The sequence below is a fragment of the Coenobita brevimanus genome, chromosome 82, assembly GCF_032717465.1.
Source record: "Coenobita brevimanus isolate Jiangsu-jjx chromosome 82, ASM3271746v2, whole genome shotgun sequence".
NCBI lineage: Eukaryota > Metazoa > Arthropoda > Malacostraca > Decapoda > Coenobitidae > Coenobita > Coenobita brevimanus.
In genome coordinates this window covers 2,496,111-2,513,184 of record NC_137035.1, presented here as the reverse complement: position 1 = coordinate 2,513,184, position 17,074 = coordinate 2,496,111, and the positions used below count along the sequence as shown (strand labels likewise).

Here is a 17,074-nt window from a genome sequence, read left to right as displayed (position 1 = left end):
CTACTTGATAATACCCAAGGCCGCCTGTGATGTGCTTTATGCTTTCCTTCTTGGCTTCTTTTTTGGCCAGGAGAAAGAACACTGCATTCTGAGGTGTGATGAGAAAATCCTGTGTTTTGTTTTCATCGTTGTATAACTTTATGTGGAGAAGTACTTGCATTTAATTTACCTTATATTAGATTTGGGTGTTAATTTTGAACATGCGAACGCAATTAGCTGTCACATGGTTTTCACATTAGTAATTAAACTCCAGATCGCGCGTTTAATAACACTGACCTAACCCACTCCCACCATAAACCAAAGTCTGCATAAATTTTAAAAGTTTATTATCCCTTCTTGAATTTGCTGTCTGTTATCTTTTTATTTTTTTTCTTGGAGGGAACAATCTAAAGGGCTTCTTGTCCTTGGTTCCTTCTTTACACACACACACACACACACACACACACACACACACACACACACACACACACACACACACACACACACACACAAAATCTCGCTCACCTAACACATCCCACCAGGGTTGCCAAGTCGCACCCTGCTCTACCCGCGGAAACCCAACTGAAAACCAGCCCAAAAGTAGCCCAACACCAATAATTATTTAAAAAACCCTTTTATTATGCGAAATTAGTGTTTTATATAAATAATACATGATCATCATCACTGTGTTCTTTGTTGTGTACATTACGTCATATGTGAAATTTGCTAACATCATTTTGTTTGATGTGAGATTATTACAACACATTTTATGTCTTTGCATATAATTATGCTCTGATATGAAGAGTGTTTTCAACTGTTTCATGCTGCAGTCTGTTTCTTAATTTGCCTTTCACTAAATTATATTGAAAGAAAACCCTCTCAATTGCGGCATTGCTTGCTGGCAACGATAGCAGGGATAAAACAAAACTGCCTAATTCTTGGAAGTCCCTCTCTCCGCACGAATCTTTATGGTTATAGTTATCCAGAACTGCTTTGGATCTCTCGTGGGCTGCACCCACTGGTCCCTATGGGAATATTAGAGGGTCTCTTTCTCCGCCGTATGTTTAAACAACTCTCTCTCTCTCTCTCTCTCTCTCTCTCTCTCTCAGTATTTTGTGGTGATGTAGTTTAACTCTAAACTAGCCCAAAAAACCGCGACAGTTTTCAAACCAGCCCAAAAAACCGCAACCCGCGACCGGTAAAATTTGCCCGCGGAAGAGCTTCCAAACTAGCCCAATTTGGCGGGAAAACCGCGACCTTGGCAACCCTGCATCCCACGTCTCTGCTCGGTAACTGAATACGCCGAGATGAGATTTATTTGCCTACTTCTCCACCCTTTCATCTCGCCCACACAGGCCTAATTTTCTTATTTCCCCCTCAAAATGAGATCCTATTGCAGGTTTAATTCACCACCCTTCTCTCTCTCATCTCTGGGCTCACTTAACCCTCTCACACCCTGGTCAGCTCTTGTATCCACTCCAGCTAACTCTTGACGATTTTATTCAGCTGAGAGTGAGTCATAGGAGTCTGGGGCCGTATTCATGAAGGATTTTAGTCTGTGAGAATCAATACCAGAATTCTCGTAGGGTAAGAAGACTCCCTAACACCTCTTCCGTAACGATTTATTTTCCAAGCTACTCATTAATATACACTGGTTTGCTTCTCATGTCTTCTCAGCATCGACATAAATTGCATGACTAACACACCAGAATACAGTAACGGAGCAGAATGAAAAATAAATCGGTAAAGAGGAAGCGTTAGTAAGCTTTCTAACCAAACTAGAATACCCCCCCAAGTCTCCTAAGCGGTTAATTATCCTAGAAATAATGTTTTTTCCTGTCATATATTTCTTTATAATTTTCATTGTAGTTTGGCTGTGAATTTTGGGGTAGTTGTATGGGTAGAAATAGAAGAACACACAAACAATCTTATGCACAAGTTCAACTCAAGAAACTTCATGAATACCGCCTCTGACTTACATAGCTCTCACTATTTATCCTCTCATGACCGGGACAACTTTAGTATTTAATTACTACTAAGGTTTGATAATTTTGATCAGATAAGAGTGAGCATAGGAAGCTGTGAGTATTAATATTCTCATCATTAACCCACTCATGGCCGGGGCAGCTCTTGTGTTATACTTCATCAAACACCAGAAGTTTATATCATCCCTAAATTGCCTGCTTTATTGACCTACGTGGGGTCGTTAGGCATAAAGTCCAAGCCATTATGTTCTTCCTTCCTCCACTTTCAATTTAACTCCATGTAATGATTCTTTCTTTTATTTTTTACGCGTCCTACTCTGGGCATAGATTCAGTATCCCGTTCCTTAAGGCCCAGTTGTCCTTCTACGTACCATACACCTCCACATGTCACCACTTCAGCGCTAACACCCACCGTCCATACTAAACACATGATAGGACTGTCTCATACAGAACTGATCCCTCACCTCTTATTCTTCCAATCTTTTTTCTTTCACAATTACTCTCGAACTCTTCTTATTGCACTCTATTTCTTGCATTCTTATTCTTGCACTCTTATTGCACTTTTAATCTTGCACTCTCATTCTTGCACTCTTATTCTTGCACCATGATTCTTACACTCTTATTCTTGCACCATGATTCTTACACTCTTATTCTTGCGCTCTCTCTCACTCTTATTCTTAAAATTTAGCTCTTACACTCTCATTTTCGTATTCCTATTGAAGCCTACATTCTTGCACTCTCCCTCCCTCGCCTCTTCTTCCCTTTGTGGATAAATACTTTCTATATAGTCAGGATATTTTCACTCTCAATTCCTTTTTCTTTTCAGGAAATAGACTTCAGCCCTATGGATTTCACCCCCACAAAGGAGAGCAGAGAGGTGAGTGAATAGATAGCTAGATAGATAGATAAATAGATAGGCACGCAAATAGATAATAAATAAATAGTTGATAGATAAGCATATACATATTAATAGATAAAGGTAGATAGATTGGTAGATACATAGATACATAGGTATATAAATGGATAGACAGCCATATATAGATTAATTAATAGATAGGTAGATAGATAGATAGAGGGATAGGTACATAGAGAGATAGATAGAAAGACACATAGACATGCAAAAAAGTTAGACAGACGGGGAGACAGACAGACAGGTAGATAAGTAGAATATGCAGAGTAGACACAGAAATATAGCCAGACTGATAGATAGACCGATAGATAGTGATAGACAGGTACACAGACAAACAGGCATATGAAAAGTATAACTGTAGATAGTTACTTTGAAAATAAGGTTGGTGCAATAACAGATTAAATTAATAGGTAAATAGGAGTTCAGGGGGGGGGCAGCGTAATGGCAGGGGACAGGGCGACATGGAGGCGATTTCTTTGTGGCCACCCCTTACCGGATTAAGGCGTCTGGCTATGGATAGACAGGTGAAATCTGACTGACGCTATTATCAGAGGAAAAATCATGGTTACCTTTGATTTTAGCCAATGTACCTCACCTTTACCTCATCAGTCCAAGGTGTGGCATTCTCTCTCTCTCTCTCTCTCTCTCTCTCTCTCTCTCTCTTGCAGGTGATTGACTTTAGTGAGTGGGTGAGTGAGAATCCAGTCATCATCACCTCAGCTGCTCCACGGCCCAGCATCAACCCTTTCCTAATGCTGCAAATATATAGTCCTGAGGTTAGTCCACACACACACACACACACACACACACACACACACACACATTCTCTCTCTCTCTCTCTCTCTCTCTCTCCAGCGGGGTCTAGATTCCATTGCCGCTTCTGACTTTGACTTGTGAACTCTCGATTCCGTATTTACAAAGAGACAAGGAGAATGAGAGAGAGAGAGAGAGAGAGAGAGAGAGAGAGAGGGGACGGACACAAGAAAGAATAAAAGGGGAAGGAGGGAGAAAGGATGGCAGGAGGAGGGGGAGGAAGGATTCACTGAACAGAAGAAGACATTGAAGAATAACAAAATAAAAGGGAGAGAAAAGGAAAGGGAGCAGAAAGGGAGAAAGCCACACAAAAAATAAAAATGAGATGAGTAGGAAAACGGAAGTGAGGTGAAGAGGAAGGGAAAAGAAGGAAAACAACAAGGATGAATACTGGAGGAAGAGAAGGCAGGAGGAGGAAGGATAGAAAGAAGAATACACACAGAGAATTAAGTGAAGGATGGAGGAGGAGGAGGAGGAGGGAAGAAGGGAGAGAAGGAGGAGGAAGAAGGGAGGGATGGGGGAGGAAAAGAAAGGGAAGAAAAGGTCAGAAGGAAGACTAGAGGAGGAAGAGACGAAGAAGGAAGAGGTCGGGGGGAAAAAGACAGAAGAGGAAGTAAAGGTGGGGAAGGAGGAGAAGGGAATGACGACGTACAAGTAGCAGATAATGGGGTCATAGAAAGTAACGGTAATGGGGCGTAACTTTTAACAGCCTCAGGTCAACACCAAGAGGTTTAAAGGAAATGGCTTGGTCTGAGGTAAAGATATTCCTGTGAGTCAAAATAAAGAAAGAGAAGAGTAGGAAGACGGAAGAAGAGCGAAGAGGAGGAAGAGGAAATGCTTCTCTGGTCATGACCTGCTGACCGCCACATTCCTGAAACGTGTTGCCAATTTTGTCCCCACTCATTCCACGTAGTTTTCAAAGACCAAAATTGATAAATCCTGAAATAATCACAGTACGCATGGGACTAATATTTTATACACTTCTACTCAAGGCATTAGCTGACTCGTAGCAGTAGTAGTAGTAGTAGTAGTAAAGTAGTAGTGGTAGTAGTAGTGCTATTAAATGTACCTAAAGAAAACTGAAGGAGCTAAACATTCTCAAGTGTCATATATCAGAAACAATTGCACTGATAAGGCAGATTTGGCACAACTTTTGAAGGCCTCACCTGAATCAATTTCTACTCACCTTGATTGGCCAGGTGGATAGGAAGTGGCCGGAATGGACCAGACTGTGAAGAGGTGATGCGGTAATAGAGAGAGAGAGAGAGAGAGAGAGAGAGAGAGAGGGAAGTGTGTGTGTGTGTGTGTGTGTGTGTGTGTGTGTGTGTGTGTGTGTGTGTGTGTGAGAGAGAGAGAGAGAGAGAGAGAGACTGGACATAAACCTTAATGTCTGTTTCCTAAGGTCAAGTTGTTATTATTGCTACACATGTCAACCATTCAGCACAAGTACCCACCGTCCTAAATAAATACATGCCAAGGCTGTCTCTTTCAGGATGGGAGTAATGCTATGATGACGATGACAATGTTGTTGATGATGATGAAGATGAAGATGATGATGATAATGATGATGATGATGATGATGATGAAAAAGGTGAACAGCGGGGGTGACATGTTGGTGGATCTTCTGCAAAATGAATGAAGACTTTTTTCAGACATTTGTATATGATGAAGAAGAGTAAGAATTACGTAACATAATTAAAACACGATATACTGGAATATTTTTTGAGGCTGTGGTATAAACGAAAATAAAGTAAGTTAATAAATATGGAGGTAAAGTAAAAATCAGGGATGAGTAAACAGAAGATGGAAGAGAAAGTTTTGGGACAACGCTCATTAGGTAAATTGAAGGAGAGGAGGGAGGAAGGAGGAAGGATGAATTAATAAAAGAGGAAGAAAGAGGGAGAAGAGGATGAAAGAATGATGGCGTGAAGGAGGAAGAAACGAAGGAGGAGGAGAGAACGTAGGGTGAGGAAGGGAGAGAAGGACTAGGCTACTAGGGAAAGGGAGAAAAGGAAGAAATTATAGACTGAAGGAAGAAGGAAGGAAAGAAGAAAAAGGGATGTGGGAAGGAAGGAAGGAGGAAGAGAATTAGGGAGAAGGAGAGAGGCAAGAGGAAAGAAGGGATGAAGTAATGAGGGAGGGAGAAAGGGAGAGGGAATGATGAAGGAAAGAAGAAGAAACAGTTTAAAGGAAACTAGAAGAAGGAAAGGAGGAAAGAAGGAGGGTTGAGAGAAGAATAGACATAAGCAATAACGAGCGTCTGTGTAACTCTCTCTCTCTCTCTTTCAACCAGCCAACCTCCTTTACTGATCCTCTCCACTCTACTCTGACCTGCCTCATTCCATTCCCCTGTCTTGCCATACTCTTGGATAAAGCTCTTTCTCGCATGTTCCTTCTCCCGCAGCTGTGCAACTGGATGGATGTTAGTTGAATTGTTGTGTGTTTTATTCTAGGGGTAAACTGAGACTTGATTACGAGAACATACCTGCTGTTTGCTGCCGGACCCTCTGAGGAAAGGCTACCTCAAACCTGTATTAGCCAAAATATAATACAAATTGTTCAAATAAAAACAAGATAATATATTACAGGAAGTCCTACCCGCTTGTCTCGGAACTCTTAGCTGAAAAAGGGCCATAAAAAAAGTCTAACAAGCTCTCCAAAATGGCCTTCAATGATGTAGCCTGCAGGAATCATCTAGGGGTATACTTGAGGCTTTAGAGGGGCTTCAACGAGATAATTTCAGATTAGTTGCTCAGTAAGTCAGTAACTCAGTAACAGTGGCGCTTCGAGGCCGGACCCAGGGAGAGTTAAAAAAAAACTGCCTGCATCACAAATCGCTGTGCAGTCGATGTCCATTAATCCTGTTTCTTCTCTTTGTAAGCTGTTTCTTCATATTCTTGTTATTCTTCACCCTCGCCTCTCTCTGCTCCAGGTGTACGGGGTGCTGTTGGTGGTGCTAATCTGGTGTGGTCTGGTGCTGACGGCCATCACGAAGGCCTGTCAGGTCTTACTGCCTCACCGATACCCACAGCCACAGCCTTTCTTACCAGTCTTCTTCAGCGCCTGCAAAACCGTCGTGGCCCAGTGTGAGTACAGAGAGGGACGAGTGGAGGGGAGAAAGATATAGATAGATAGGCAGATGGATAGTCAGGAAGATAGGCAGAATGATACTTGGGCATATGGTTAAATGTATAAATTTAGTTGGTGATAGATGCACTGTTATTATCCTCGTAATATGGTATTCATTCCTTCTGCTCATTCTTCTCTGTGCCCTCATTTTGCACTGACGTGCTTCTCTCAATTTCTTCACGTTATTTACTCCTTCTTTCACCACGTCTCTTCCACCACATATCGTCCGTTCATTTCCCTCTTCATTCCTCTTACGTTTTTCAGATTCTTCTTTCATCTGCCTGTGTCAACTTAGAGGGGAATGGAATTATTACATGACCACTTACCACTCCACTTAAAGACAATATAAGTCACTTTCACAAACGTATAACTCACTCTGACGAATGAAATAGTTTGACCTTCTCTAGGAAAAATACTAATGTTGTCTTGACCAGGATTTAATGATGAGAGTGTTAACTTATATCAGTCTCCCTCAACACACTCTTTGCCTAATTACATCCTTTGACGTTAGATGATTTGGATACTAGTACTGATGCGACTATGAATAGGTATACAAAACAGGGAACAACTATCGCCTGCAGCACCGTAATGACCGTACTCTCATGCGAATTATTTCATTTGCAAGATGTCCGTTGGCGAGTGAAATGTTGCAGTGTGAGCTGTGTTGGCTGACACACACGCTAATTAATTACGCACACCTGGACACTTAATTAGACTTGCTAGTACCGTGATTATTATCTCTCTCGGTTTTCTGCACCAGCCTGGGCGTAATGTGATTGTTATCTTGACTGCCTCGTTTTCATAATAACTACTGAAAATATACTTCTTACAAACTCCATTGCCATTTCATATTAGTGTTACATTTGTGTAGCGCGTGTGTGTGTGTGTGTGTGTGTGTGTGTGTGTGTGTGTGTGTGTGTGTGTCTGTCTGTCTGTCTGTCTGTCTGTCTGTCTGTCTGTCTGCCTCCCTGCCTGCCTGCCTGCCTTCCTGCCTGTCTGTCTATCTATGTCCGTGCGTGCGTGTAAGAGCGTCAATGTACTTCCCAATTAAGGTTTTGGTAAATGTTCAGACAATACTTTCTGAGAGAAATTAAGATGATGGAGTAATTGACTTTCCACCACTACCCCTTCTTCCCCTTAGCCCTTATTGGCACCCCTAGAGAGAGAGAGAGAGAGAGAAAGAGAGAGAGAGAGAGAGAGAGAGAGAGAGAGGGAGGGAGAGAGAGAATTTGCCGCTGGAAAACTTTGACCGCTGTGAATCCTAAGTCGCTGGGAGTCATGTTTTTGGGACAGCCATGGCAGGTAAGAAAAGAGGCGATGGCTGAAAGAGGAAAGAGGAGTGGGGACATGAGGGGAGTAGGAAGCTGGGGGAAGACATTACATCTTGAAGAAAGGGGCTGAGAGCTTTGAGGGGAAGATTTATAGGTGGGAGAAAGAGGCTGTAGTTAGGAAGAGAGCCTGGGAGATGAGAGGAATATGGGGCTTGAAGGAGAAGACTTAAAACTAGGAGAAGGAGGCTGAAGCTAAGAGGAGAGGCTGAAAGCTGAAAGGAATATGAAGCTTGCAGGAGAATATTAAAAACTAAAATAAACTACAAAAAGGAGGATGGAGCTGGGAGAAGATTTAGAGGTTTGAGAAGGGGGATTATCGGGAGAAAAGAGGAGCTAGCTGAAGGAGGGAGGAAAACTGGGAGGGTGACAAGAGTAGAAACTTTCATGAAGAAGGGGGTAGTCACAGCTTGGAGGAGAAGGTAGGTCAAAGAGGAAGACGTAGGGGCTAGATGAAGGAGGCGCAGGGCTGGAAATTTGGGTCTAAAATATGAAAACAGCACAAGGAAGAATGAAAGTTTTGACAAGAGACGGAAAAATATGCTTCGTAGGTACAACATCTGATTTCTTTTTTGTTTAAGTCTTTGTTTTTGCCGCAGGTAATTAGCTTTGCATGTACTGGAAATTTTCTGCAATGCACAGTACGACAAAACCTCACACACACACACACACACACACACACACACACACACACACACACACACACACACACACACACACACACACACACACACACACACACACACACACACACACACACACACACACACACACACACACACACACACACACACACACACAATTTACTCCTTAGCCTCGAATAGACCATTGTATCTGTTTGTTGGCATTCCTTTGTACTCCTTTGTATTCATTTGTATTCACGCACTTGCCTGCTTACCGTGGAAATGAGTCAACTTCTCCAACTTCTCCAACTTCGTGCATGAGAGAGAGAGAGAGAGAGAGAGAGAGAGAGAGAGAGAGAGAACATGTGAAAGGGAGGCATTTGCATGTAAAGTGTGAAGCCTTACCCTGGCTGCCGAACCCCCCTGGTGGCGTACAAGAGACAGGGTGTAGAAGAGAGTGGTTGGTGAAGAGAGCAGGTTTATATGCATATGCCACATTAATATTCTCTTTGTTGTTAAGACGATATGCGGTAAATAGCATAAAAGAGAATACCTAGATGCACTGTGTAAGATTAATAGCGAGAACACGGGCCTGCTGTATGTCATTTCAGAGGATTGTAGTCATAAGGGATCTCCACCACTTTTTACAATAAACATGTTTCTGCATCGTTACTAGTATTTAGTGTCAGAAGTTGCATTTTGGGGTCCTATTATATCTTTTAAAAACTGTCAGGTTGGTTAATTAGTGTTTCTTAGCCGTGTGAGTAAAGATATAAACGTAAACAAGCAATATTATGTGCAACTCGGGCTCAGCAAAGATTTTGAAGCCTTAAGTGTCATGTCATGTCCAGGGACTGTTGAAGCACCGCCTCTGTCCCCGCCTTAACACAACCCACCCACTGTGTCCCCACCTTAACACAACCCACCCACTGTGTCACCACCTTAACACAACCCACCCACTGTGTCCCCACCTTAACACAACCCACCCACTGTGTCACCACCTTAACACAACCCACCCACTGTGTCTCCACCTTAACACAACCCACCCACTGTGTCCCCACCTTAACACAACCCACCCACTGTGTCCCCACCTTAACACAACCCACCCACTGTGTCACCACCTTAACACAACCCACCCACTGTGTCCCCACCTTAACACAACCCACCCACTGTGTCACCACCTTAACACAACCCACCCACTGTGTCCCCACCTTAACACAACCCACCCACTGTGTCACCACCTTAACACAACCCACCCACTGTGTCCCCACCTTAACACAACCCACCCACTGTGTTACCTGTCTCACAAATTTTACACATTTTACCTAACTTCACTTTTTAACATGTGCCCTGACACGCCAGGTATATGAAGGCAGTGTGTGCTCATTCCTTCTTCATGTACTGCATGGAAAGTATTTTGAAACAGACCATTGTTTTTCCCATACCACCCAGACTATTTCCTCTTTCCACCTGACCATTTTCTCACACTCCATTACCACACCCATTCTCTCTCTCTCTCTCTCTCTCTCTCTCTCTCTCTCTCTCTCTCTCTCTCTCTCTCTCTCTCTCTCTCTCTCTCTCTCTCTCTCTTTGTAATTCTCCAACCGTCTCTCTCCCGTTTCCCTTGTCACTCCATACGCCACCTGTCACCTTTCCTCTCGCCTCACCTGCCCAGGGGTCAAACACCTGCCGCCACAGTTCCCTGGCCGCCTCTTCCTGTTCTCTGTGTTGGTCATGTCGCTGGTGCTGGACGCTGTCTACCAGGGACACATCACTGCCTTCATCGCCATGCCAAGGTGACCATACAAGTGGCTAAGTTACCATAGCGCAGGTGTTACGGTACCTTTCGTTAGTTGAAGTGCGGTTTAGTTGGGATAGATTTGGTTTGATTAGATTACGGCAGGGGAGGTTAGGTTATGTCGTTAGGGTAGGTTGGGTTGAGTTTGGCTTGTTCTGTTCTGCACTGCTCGGTTTGTTCTCCTGTGTTCTGCAGTGTTATGCCGCTCATGTCAATGGTACTGAACACATCTTTCCAAGAGCCAGATTCACAGATAACTTTACGATCATCTATCTTTCGTAATTTTCATTTATCTTAACAGGAAGGACACCCATACCCAAAGCTGTACCCCTCCCCCCCAAAAAATAGTGTCCGAAATGTTGGAATCTTTTGCGGGAACTGGATGCAGAGTTTATGTATTTATTCAGTTGTGTATTTTTCAGGTCACAGCGGACGCAGCACGACAGTAAAAAATTTATGAATAATTTTGTAGTGGCTCTCAAACTTTAGGAGCACACTCTCTCTCTCTCTCTCTCTCTCTCTCGCTCTCTCTCTCTCTCTCTCTCTCTCTCTCTCTCTCCCTCATAAAAGTCACAAAATCCTTCTCTCGGCCCCGTAATCCCCATTAATCCCATAAGCCCAGTTAATACACAAAGACCATAATCAAAACTTTACCTGCCATTTATCAGTAACTTTTACCTGGCTGGAGGTCACTCATCACCCCAGGTCTTAACTCAGGTCAGGTTCACTAGTATGTCCTGGCATTTATCGTCATTACGAGAGAGAGAGAGAGAGAGAGAGAGAGAGAGTACTATAGCTGGAATATAAATGGTAAAGAGGTGTGTGGTGGGAGGGCGATGCATGTGTTTGTGTGTAGTGTTGTTGTGGCTGTGTTTGTGTGTATCAGAGTCTGTATATACCCTCTGTAGAACTAACACTGTGTCAACATCTACACCATATGAAAGGACATACTACCAGCGTCCTCCTTAAATCTTTGCCACATTTTGGGCTCCCTACTCTAGACTCAAGGGACAAGTATAGCGAGTTGAGTATGCTAACAACTATACCATCGTTGGAAAGATATGGGTAGGAACTCAACTCCTTGTAATTGCTGTAACAGATGGGTACACAGGAGATACAGCAGCTGGGGTGATAGGTTACAAAACTCTGTGAATTTGGTATGACATATGTATTGGGAATGATATTAATACCGTTGGAATGACTTGCTTTGGGAATTATATAAATACCGTTGGTGTGGATGGCATTGATGTGGGTGGGTGTTTCCGTGGAGTGTGTGGAGGAACTTTGCTGCAAGGTATATATGATCAGTGCCAAGGGTGGAGCAAAGGCTAACTCCACTGATGTAATTAGAAGTGGTCGGAAGAAGTTATAATGAAGTGCTGCCTCTCCTCACAATGATAGGACCTTCATTTCACACAAAATGTAAAATGTTTGCTGTTTGCGTGAGAAGTGCGATGTTGTATGGCAGTGAAAAGTGGAGAGGAAAATGTGAGGATATCATGTTTAAGTGAACTAAGATGAGGATTGAGAGATGGATGAACAGTGCCTCGCCGTGGGACAGGTTGGATAGTGCAGCAGTGAGGGACAGGTTGGATAGTGCAGCAGTGAGGGACAGGTTGGATAGTGCAGCAGTGAGGGACAGGTTGGATAGTGCAGCAGTGAGGGACAGGTTGGATAGTGCAGCAGTGAGGGACAGGTTGGATAGTGTAGTAGTCAGGGAGCGGTTTGATATAAAGTGTATTAGTGGCGGGATGCGGACGGAACGACTGAGATGATACGGACATGTGGAAGGGATGGAAGAGATGAACTGGATGAGGAAGATTATGGTAATTTTTTTTTTTTTTTTTTTTTTTTTTTTTTATGCGAGGAAGAAGGAACCAAAGGCCATGAGCCTGCAGTAACAGTTCCCTCCAAGAGAAAAACAAAATACAATAGAGAGCCAAATTCAAGATCCGATCATTTTGAGATGCCTGGACACACTGCGTTTGAAAGACTGGAGATCATAGGCAGGAGGAAATACAGACAGAGGGAGACAGTTCCAGAGCTGACCTGTTGCATGAATGAAAGACTGGGAGTAACGGTTAACTCTTGCATTAGAGAGTTGGACAGAAAAGGGATGAGAGTTTGCTGCCAGACGGGTGCTACGCGCCCGTCGTAGAGGTGGAGGAATGCAAGCAGACAGTTCAGAGGAGCAGTGACCATTAAAGTAGCGATAGAAAAGAGATAAAGATGCAACAGTGCGGCGAAGAGACAGAGGTTGAAGGGAGTCAGTAAGAGGAGGAGAGTTAATGAGACGAAAAGCCTTTGACTCCACCCTATTGAGAAGAGCTGTATGTGGGGAGCCTCCCCACATATGAGAGTTGTACTCCACACAGGGGCGGATAAAACCCCTGTATAGAGTCAACAATTGTGCAGGGGTAAAGAAAGAGCGGAGTCGGCTTAGCACACCCAATCTCTTGGAAGCAGATTTTACAAGAGATGTAATATGATCTTTCCAAGATAAGTCCCGAGTAAATGAAACCCCCAGCATGTTCAAGGATGATGCAGGATTAATCTGAATATTATTAAACATTAGTGGGTATACCTGTGGAAGATTTTGTCGGGTTGATAGGTGTAAGAACTGAGTCTTAGAAGCATTAAAGACAACCATATTATTTTTACCCCAGTCAGAGATATTAGCCAAGTCAGACATTAGGTGTGCCATAGCCTCATCCCTTGTTTCTTGAAGTAACTGTTGAGATGGGCGTTGCGGGAACCGAATGGAAAGGTGAAGGGTGGAGTCATCAGCGTATGAGTGGATAGGGTTAGATGTACAGCTTAGAAGATCATTGATGAATAAAAGGAAGAGAGTTGGTGATAGGACAGAGCCCTGAGGAACACCACTGTTGATAGATCTAGGAGAAGAACGATGGCCGTCTACGACAGCAGCTATAGAACGACCAGAAAGGAAGCTAGCGATGAAGGTACAGATAGAAGGATAGAAACCGTAGGAGGGCAGTTTGGAAATTAAAGATTTATGCCAGACTCGATCGAAAGCCTTTGAGATGTCAAGTGCAATGGCAAAGCTTTCGCCAAAGTCCCGAAAGGAGGATGACCAGGAGTCTGAAAGGTAGGTGAGAAGATCGCCAGTGGAGCGTCCCTGACGGAACCCATACTGACGATCGGAAAGAAGGTTGTGATAGGAAAGATGCCTTAAAATTTTTTTATTAAGAATTGACTCGAAAACTTTTGAAATACAGGACGTTAAAGCAATTGGACGATAGTTGGAGGGTTGGGAGTGGTCACCCTTCTTTGGGACTGGCTGAATGAGAGCAAACTTCCAGCAAGAAGGAAAGGTACAAGTTGACAGACAAAGGCGAAATAGTTTGCCTAGGCAGGGTGTAAGCACAGAAGCACAGTTTTTGAGAACAACAGGAGGGACCCCATCAGGCCCATATGCCTTGTTAGTACTGAGGCCAGTAATGGCAGAAAATACATCAACTGAAGAAATTTTAATGTCAGCCATGAGGAAGTCAGAGGAGGAAGTGATGGAGGAACAGCACCGGAATCGTCTAAGGTGGAATTGGAGGAGAAAGTCTGTGCGAAGAGATCTGCTTTATCAGTAGAAGAAATAGCTACAGAACCATCAGAGTAGAAAAGAGGAGGGAAGGATGATGAGGTAAAGTTGTTAGAAAGATTTTTGGCAAGGTGCCAGAAGGAGCGGGAAGAATTCGAGTTGGAGAGTTGAGAGCATTTAGTATGGATGAAATTATTTTTAGTAGAGCGAAGAACAGACTTAGCACGATTCCGGGCAGAAACGTAAAGATGATGTGATTCAGGGGTGGTTTGGCTCCGGTACCTTTTGTAGGCCTTCTCCTTGTTGCGGACAGCATTAGAACAAGCGTGATTAAACCAAGGCTTTCTTGCGTTAGTCAAAGGATATGAGAAAGGAATGTATGCTTCCATGCCCGAGAGAATAACCTCCGTAATGCGCAAGGCACACTCAGATGGCTCACGGCCATGGAAGCAATAATCATTCCAGGGAAAATCAAAGAAGTACTGCCTGAGGGCCTCCCAGTCCGCAGCTCCAAAATGCCAGAGACGACGTTTCCCTGGAGGGTCCGCAGGCCGTACTGGAGCGATAGGACAGGTTAAGGTAATAAGGCTGTGATCGGAGGAGCCCAACGGAGAGAAAAGATTAACAGAGTAAGCAGAAGGATTAGTTGTGAGGAAGAGGTCAAGTATGTTGGAGCTCTCTCCAAGGCGGTCAGGGATACGGGTAGGGTGCTGTACAAGCTGCTCTAGGTCATTAAGGATAGAAAAGATGTAGGCTTGTTCACCAGGTGGATCCGTGAAAGGAGAGGAGAGCCAAAGGTGGTGGTGAACATTGAAATCTCCAAGAATGGAGATTTCAGAGAAAGGAGAAATGGACAGAATGTGTTCCATCGTAGAAGTAAGATAGTCGAAGAATTTTTGATAGTCAGTAGAATTAGGGGATAAGTAAACAGCACAGATATATTTAGTCAGAGAATGACAGGAAAGCCGAAGCCAGAGAGTGGAGAATTCAGAAGAATCAAGTTCAGGAACACGAGAGCAAGATAAGTCGTTGCGTATGTATACACAACAGCCACCTTTGGCTTTGAAATGAGTATAGAGAAAGTAGGAGGATACAGAAAAGGGTTTGCTGTCAGTTGCCTCAGACAGCTGAGTCTCCGTTAGAAAAAGAAGGTGAGGTTTAGAGGAGAAGAGGTGGTGCTCTACAGAGCGAAAGTTAGATGAAAGGCCGCGAATGTTGCAGAAATGAAGAAGAAGAGAGTCAGACAGTGGTTCCAGGCACCTCGAGTCGTCACCGGGAGAGGGGCAGATGGCGGGGGCATTTATGGTCCCCCCCCCTGGGGACTCCGAGGCTGGGTGAACTGACGCCATTTTGGTAAATTTTGAATAGGAAGTGTAGTGTGTACTGTGCATGTAGTTTGGTGAAGATAGATAGAGAAATTTGTACTGGAGAGCATGCTGGCCTACTCTCTGTGTAACTGAGACACTGAAAAAGTTCAGCAAAGGGGGATGGTCAGGAACTAGTCCTGAGGGCTGATGAAACGGGAGCTCCAGCACTCCCTGTCATCAGCTTTCCATCCACCTCGGGAGTACTGCCCTGCTCGACTGGTGCTACAGTCCACATGAAGGCAGACAGGTAAGAAGCAGGTGTAAGAAGACATGGGATGAATTAATACTTAGAGAACTTATGGTAAAGAGACTAATCAGGAATGTTGCACAAGATCGAGCAGACTGGAGAGCAACCATTATATGACCAGGACTTGAACACGTCAGCATGATAACAAAGGCCTTTAGAATGGTGAATGTATGTTGTCCTGTCGAAGATTCTTAGCCTGGATTACACAACCAGTTTAGGGAATGATGGTGGCGCATGGGAAAGAAAATCATGGAAATTGAACACATGCAAAAGGAAAACATGGCAAGGAGAACATAGCATGGAAAGAGGAACATAGAAAAGGGAAATATGGAGGGGAAATTATGAAAAGGAAAAATCCTGGAACACATGGGCATGTGTGTGTGTGTGTGTGTGTGTGTGTGTGTGTGTGCTCGTGCGCGTGCGCGTGCGTACGGACGTGCGTGGGCATCAGATGTCCATGCTATGAAATACAATAATGGGAAGGCGAGACCATTTGCATGCTGCGTGCAAATGGCCCGCGGTTTGCTTGCTCACATAGACGCCAGGAAGAAAAACAAGACGAAGGAAATAATAAAAAGAAAATATTTAAAAGTAAAGGAAATTAAGAAAGAAATATATAGCATAATGAAGGAGGGATATTGGTTTAAATGTACGTTAGATGAAGCGTGTAGACTCAGCACAATCATTTTAGGTCAACCCTCCTTCACCACGCTATGAAACCATTAATGTTATGGTTTTACTGTATCCTGATAAATACAACTGAGGACATTCTTTTCGTACTTCAGGGTTTGGATATTACTTTCCCTATGTACTCGTAGGAGAGTGAGTGAGGCTGTGAGACCCACGGCGTTTTTCCCCCATGATGATACAGTATAAAGAATGAGATCAAAGTGGAGCTTCGTGTCAGTCTAGGGTTAATTCTGAGGTTACTGGGTCTTTTTATTACCCAGTCTATTAGGTGGGAATTTGGAGTTGGATGATGATGATGATGATGATAATGATGATGATGATGATGTTGATGATGATGTGCTTTCCAGTCCGTGTAACTCCTTCATCATCACAATGTACTTTTTTTTTTTTTAATCAGGCTGTCAGCAGACGATTAATTTAAACTTAGAGAAAACCTTTACTTGTGATAGAGTTAATAATAATGATTTCGCTTAACCCCTCCACATCGTTAAGATAAATAAAATCGTCTGGAGAAGCACACATACCCATAAATGTCACGAGACGTTTTGGTAGTGAAAGGCTTAAATGAGAAAACAGTTATCTTCTTTATTTACTTATCTGTTATTAGTCTGGTCATCTGTGTCTGTCTGTCCATCTGTCTATTCACCTG

At 43.5% G+C, this 17,074-nt stretch overlaps 1 protein-coding gene across 1 annotated transcript in view; it reads left to right on the top strand.

Annotated features, from left to right (window-relative positions):
* The window catches only part of LOC145409656 (glutamate receptor ionotropic, kainate 4-like), a 107,859-nt gene that overhangs the window by 39,212 nt on the left and 51,573 nt on the right, over positions 1-17,074 (top strand). Inside the window, exons 9-12 of the mRNA XM_080280007.1 lie at positions 2,791-2,841; positions 3,543-3,650; positions 6,620-6,773; positions 10,443-10,563. Coding sequence (XP_080136133.1) covers positions 2,791-2,841; positions 3,543-3,650; positions 6,620-6,773; positions 10,443-10,563 — 434 coding nt within the window. The remainder of the gene's footprint in view (positions 1-2,790; positions 2,842-3,542; positions 3,651-6,619; positions 6,774-10,442; positions 10,564-17,074) is intronic.